At 47.4% G+C, this 6,000-nt stretch overlaps 1 protein-coding gene across 5 annotated transcripts in view; it reads right to left on the bottom strand.

Annotated features, from left to right (window-relative positions):
- Positions 1 to 2,944, bottom strand: part of ARNT2 (aryl hydrocarbon receptor nuclear translocator 2) — a 107,429-nt gene extending 104,485 nt beyond the window's left edge. For 4 of the 5 annotated variants that reach the window (XM_082769084.1, XM_082769082.1, XM_082769081.1 and 1 more), the window contains exon 1: positions 2,776 to 2,930. In XM_082769084.1, coding sequence (XP_082625210.1) covers positions 2,776 to 2,806 — 31 coding nt within the window. In that variant the 5' untranslated portion in view covers positions 2,807 to 2,930. Of the gene's footprint in view, positions 1 to 2,775 lie in introns of all 5 variants that reach the window. The other variant, XM_082769085.1, reaches the window with a different exon arrangement.
- Between the last annotated feature and the right edge of the window lie 3,056 nt (positions 2,945 to 6,000).

The following is a 6,000-nucleotide window of genomic DNA, read 5'->3' on the forward strand; positions in this document are numbered from 1 at the left end:
TCACACTTCGGTTAGTCATCCAGATTACGACAAACGAACAAAGTACTTCTAACCAGATCCTATTCCTAAGGTTAAGCGTGCAGGAAGAGCAAAAAAGATATTATCATACAGAGCCCCCGATTCCCAGTGCGATGCCTCGTTGCAGCAATGGACAAGCACCTTCACCACAAAGACCTGTCGCAGAGGTGGCCGTGTCCCTGCCACAATCTGGTCCTGACACTGCAGCTCCTGCAAACCCTAACGTGGACAGGCTGCAAACTGCTCCCACCCTGTTGCAAAAAAAGCAGGGAAATGGATAAATCTGCATCTAATGTGGGACAGAACATAACATCACAGAGCAGTGCACAATTCTGTACCAGGAGATACCACAGGGAAAGATTTCCACATCCAGAATTACAGAATACCCAGCTTTTCCGTGTCTGATAATCCCCATTCCACTGCCTAGAATATGACTAATGCCCCACGTATTTGTATTGTGGTAGCTGTAGGTTAATGTCCTGCCTAAATTATCAAATGTTATTAGAACCCCAGACAATTGCTTAATAAAAATTTAATCATATTGTAATTTCTAATCATCATTAAAGATGCTTAACAAGTTAATCTCTCTATTGTGCTCCCCTAACATCGTGGATCAGAAAGTCAGCTGGCGTAAGGCAGCACAGCTTCGCCAATACTAATAGGGCTACTTTCGTTCTACTCCCACTGAGGATCTGGCCCCAAAAGAAAACAGCAGCCTTAAAATCCTCTCAGTAAAGCTTTTGATTCTGCTTCTCTACACTGCTTTGTGGTTAATCTAAAAATAGAATAACAAAAACAACAGATTATCATGTTAAAAAAAGCATATCATAAGTCAAGATATGTCACGCATGCAGCTCTATCTTCTGCTGTCCGTGGTAGAGCAAACGCAGCACTGCACTGCAGAGTGAAGTCTACTGTTCTCATCTCTTCACGGCTCAAAGTCTCCTCATTTTGACTTTGCCCATGCACAGCTACGTTTGTCTGACAGCAACACTCACGCTGGGAGGGTCATTAATTGTTGGTGAATTGTCTGCCAGCCCAGATCTGCTCCAGCTGCCTAGACGAGCAGTGAGAAGACACCCTGCAACCTCAGCCTCGCAGACGCACGTGTAGGCTCGTGCCAGGAAACCAACACGCTTCCTCATCCTTCCGGAGTACGGCAATCTGTGCTTAGGAGCACTTGACAACTCTACAGCAAGCCAGCCTCGTTGTGCTGGATCACTGCACTGCCAGCACGCCTGGCGCTCATGCTCAGCATGTCTCCCATTGCTCTGCCTAGGTTCACAACACGAGTGCTCCCCAGGGCACAGGGAAAAGACCAGGAAGCCCTGCTCCAAGGCTGCCCTTCAGTACCCGACCTCCTGCAACCACAATTTTGGTGACGCCAGCTGCAGGTAGGTAGAAACAGAGGTGGAAAAGGGTGGTGCCAAAGGGCCACCAGGCTCTACAAGTCCTCAGCAGTTTCTGCACAGACCTCTAAGCAATCGGGGCTGTTCCTTCTGTGCATAGGTTGGAGGAGCAGATATGAAGAAGGCAAACCAAATTTCTCCCCCAAAAAAGCTGTTTGTATCTGCCTGTGCCTGCAAAACTGCTCACTGATTCCAGCTACATGTGCACGCACTGGAATTCTCCGTTATCATGCATGACATGGTAGTCTGGAAGCTAAATAATACTCATTTAATAACCTCTCATTTAATATTGATTTTCATTTAAAATGTACAATTCTGAAATGAAAACTCAATCTGATTGGCAAAGGTTTGTTGTTCCTGCTTACTTTATTGACACTTACAGAAACAAACCAACTGTGTTTACCTTCAGCGTGAAAGCTACAAGAACATTTGAACGATTGTTGACATTTCCTCCAGGAAGCCCTTAACAGTCAGAACTGAAACTGACTGGAAAGTGACAAAATGTAACCCAGTATTAAAACGGGTAGGACTGGAATCCACTTTTGATAAGCGTTCCTCATTAGTATTGCGCCCAGCGCAAAATCCGCTGGCCCATTTGTGTTTAGTGTTGGATACCCGACCATCCAACACTACCTTGACCAAAGTACCTCACCGAAACACCTACCACGGCACATCACACGAGCCCACTTCACCGCACACCTAATGACCCAGACGTTGCGCCTCACAGACACAGGTCACCTCAGGGAACCTCTTTCCCCCACGACGAATTTAAAGAGAAAACTTTAGCGAGTTCCTTCCGCTAATAAGTTATTATGGGAAACTGATTTATGGCATCTTCTGGCAAGGAAATGGGAACACACTAAGGGACCTGCCAGCCTTGAGGTGCTTTCCTTGGGTTTTAACGTGCCGCTTTCCCTTCAGATAGCGTGGCTGGGACGGTGGCAGGGCACCAAGGACCGCGTGTAGGGCACCAAGGACCGGGTGCAGGGCACCATACACTGACAGCAGCCCCCGGCCTCAGCCTCTCCCCGCTCCCCTCTGCCCCCGGGTGCTTATGCACAACTCCTGCGGGCTCCCGAGCTCTCCCCCGGGCTCGGTGCGAGGCCGCCCGCCCGCCCGCTCCTCCCGGCTGCCGACAGCCACCGCCGGTCCCGGGGCGAGCCCGCTCCGAGCTGCGGGGGAACGGGGAGAGCCGCGGGGCTGTCCCGGTCCCGGTCCCGGTCCCGGTCCCGGTCCCCAGGGGCGCTGTGTGCCTACGGCGGGCCGGGGGCGTGTGGTGCGGCGGGGCCAACGTGGGGGCCAGACGGAGCCCCTGCGGGGCGCAGGGGGGGCAACGGCAGCTACTCACCGGGAGGGTTTACAGCCGCCGGCGTTGCCATCTTGTCTCTGAGAAGGATTAAGACAAATGCATAGAGGGGAGGAGGGATGCTCTGAGCTGCCCGGGGGAGGCAGGGGAGGGGGAGGCAGCCGGGGCGAGGCAAGGCGAGCCGAGCCGAGCCGAGGGGGGCGCCGCGGCTGCTCCCGCCCCGGGGACCCGGTGGCGGTGGCGGCGCTCCCCGCTCCGTGCGGGGCGGCCCAAGATGTCCGATGGCCCCGCGCCGCGTCTGCTCATGCGCCGCGCTCAGTGAGCATGTGCCGGGCGGCCGCACATGTGCGCTGGGACCGCGCCCGAGCGGGACCCCCCGGCCGCCGCCCCCCGGGAAGAGCGGAGGGCGAACGCCCGGCACCGGTCCCGGGGCAGGCGCCCCCCTCGGGACTCGAACCCGCGGCCCCGGGAGCGGCGCCTCGCCCGGCGCGCGGCCCCCTGAGGGAGAGGGCTCGAGCCCAGGCCCGCCCGCCCGCGTGGGCGCCGCTGAGGGGGCGCCGGCACAGGCAGCCCGCGGGGGTTTTCTCCGCTCGGCAACGCTGTTTTTGGGGGGATTCCAGGCAAAAATGCAGCCCCTGGCACGCGGGTGGCGTTGGGGTGGGTTAGGTGTGAAGCGAGCCCCAGAGGTTTTGAGGCGTGATGGTGTGGCTCGCCTGTGGCTGAGCCAAAGGATGGAAGATTTGGGGCTTCAAATGGAGCATACTATACAGAAACCTCTTGGTCCATTATTAATAATGTGAATTTCCATGTATTACTAATGAAAATGTAGTAACTGTTGGAGTTCCTCGGTATGAAAAAAAAAATAATAAATCAGGCCACTCTTTGCTCCTCGCAGGGGATGTATAGGGAATGTAGTTGTTACATCCTTTTAAAAATCAATGGTTTGCCCTACGTTTTGTTCACATTCAAGCATAACTACAGCTGAATAACTGATCTTTATAACTCAGTTAGCGTTTTAAGCCTTTCTGGTACAAACACAAGGACCATAAATATATGCTTTTTAATGGAATCAAGAGATTTTTCTCATAATCTCATACCTCAGGACTCTTAAGACAAACCAGTATCACAGAATTAACAAACTTCAAAACTCACTGAAAGCACCCAGTGTGATAACTGTAGCAGACACGTTGTGTAAATATATATATAAAATACTAAAAAAAAACCACGTCTGTCTTGCAGTGCCTCTGTCATGCCCCTGTAACACTGCAAAGACCTGTTAATAGTTAAGTGGCTCCGTTCACCGTGCGCAGTTGCCCTGAACAGCCCTGCAGAATTTCAGGGCAGCACGCAAAGCAACAAGTTGCAAATCAGTCCCTTGCTCTGCTGAATAAGTAACCTGCAACAGTTTCACCATTAAGATGTAAATTGGCAGAAGGACAGAGAAAGCATGGAGGCTGTTTACTTATTTCCTGGAGATAAGTTTAATGAGAATAACATTAAAATGCTCTTGCTTATCTAGAAAGTTTACTTTATCTTTGATTTACTGTGCTCTTGCCTATGAGATGTTGAGCTGTTTTTCTAAGCATCTTACTGCTGTAGTGCCTCCTGATGCTGTGCAGTTTGGGATATTCTACAGGCATTCTTAACTGCTACAGTTTAAGGCACTTATGCTGATAATACTACAAGACTTTGTTAGTATCAGCAATTTTTGTAAATATAACTTATTTTCATTCAGATAAAACTGTGTTACTGTGATTTTAGAGAACCTTGGTCACACTATTTCTAGATTCATAACTTTCGGGAGGAAAAGACATGTTTCAAGTAGCTTACCCTGCAACAGGAGATAGGGCATAGCTCAGTTCCTTTAGGTTTCTATAAAGTCCCATATTCAAATTGCACAGGTAATGCTGCTACTGAAAGCCTTGCCATGAGCGACGTGGCATTAAGTTAAATATGTGCATAAAGGTGAAACAGCCAAACCCCTGACACAGTAATGTTGATAAAATACCATTTGATAAAAACATGATTTATAGCATTAGGCACTTTTGAAGTATCCTCTGAAGCAATTTTCAAGTATTCAGGTGTAAAGCCTTATCCCTCTCTTATCAGAATAACATTAATAATTTCTATTTCATTTCTATTTTAGAGATAGGGAAGCCACCCCGGAAGAAACAAGCCTAGAGAGATCTGACAGTGCACTATCCCAGCTTTCAACACATGTATTGAGTAAGCCAAACAGCTGACTATAAGCCAATGAAGCCATACAATAGTGTGTGCTGTCTCCATGCATGATATCCCATGAGACTTTAGATTAGCCCAGAAAGAACACATTGCAGCCAGTACATTTGATATCGTGCTCCATCTAAGTAAGACCTTAGGGCTTAGAATGGAACATGTTCTGTCAAATTTACTGTAATTCAGACATAATTATGCAAAGTAGGCTTTTTTTTTCTTTTCTTTTTGGTTCAGTGTGAGCTTTGTTGACTCACTCTGTTCTGTTTCACATGCAATTCTTTGTTCGCTTAGATAGACTGAGAAATGAGATTGATTTTCCCTCCTCCCATTTTCTCTATCTTATTAGGTAGTTTTAGCAGGGTTTTTCAGGATCTCAGAAACAATCCATAGGTGAATGAAACTGACCTCTATTTGTAGGTAATAAACTACTTCCTTGCTATCTTATTCTGAGCCTTTCCAAATCTGTGGCAAGATCTGTAACACCGGTAACTGAAGAAAGAAATCACCACTGCTATTAAAAGTATATTCTAGTAATTGTGGAAATACACAGTCTGTGTTTACTTGTGCTGCAATACAAAGAACAAGTATACTGTACAGCATGAAATAAACTAGTTGCTGTTCCCCCAAGCTTATACCTAGCTGTGCAGGTTGAAAGCATAATTCATAGGGAATGGGGTTCCTCACTGCAAAAGCAAAGGCAGTGCCAGTGTCTACCAGTACACTTGCTGAGAGATTAAACAGCACTCTATCAATACCAAGTGCAAAATGTAATATATAAGCAATACAGCAATATTAAAAATAAAATAAAATAAAATAAAATAAAATAAAATAAAATAAAATAAAATAAAATAAATAAAATAAAATAAAATAAAATAACAAACTGTTTGTGTGGCACAACAGGATGCTTTACTTACCATATTAACACAATTACAAATGTTAGCAAGATGTGTAGCAACTGGAAGTGAATGAATTACAAAAAGTGATTTTTATCTCAATCCAGTTATTATGTACCAGAGGAAGACTCTGTTTGGT

This window comes from Aythya marila (assembly GCF_965140915.1).
Source record: "Aythya marila genome assembly, chromosome: 11".
NCBI classification, from domain to species: Eukaryota; Metazoa; Chordata; class Aves; order Anseriformes; family Anatidae; genus Aythya; species Aythya marila.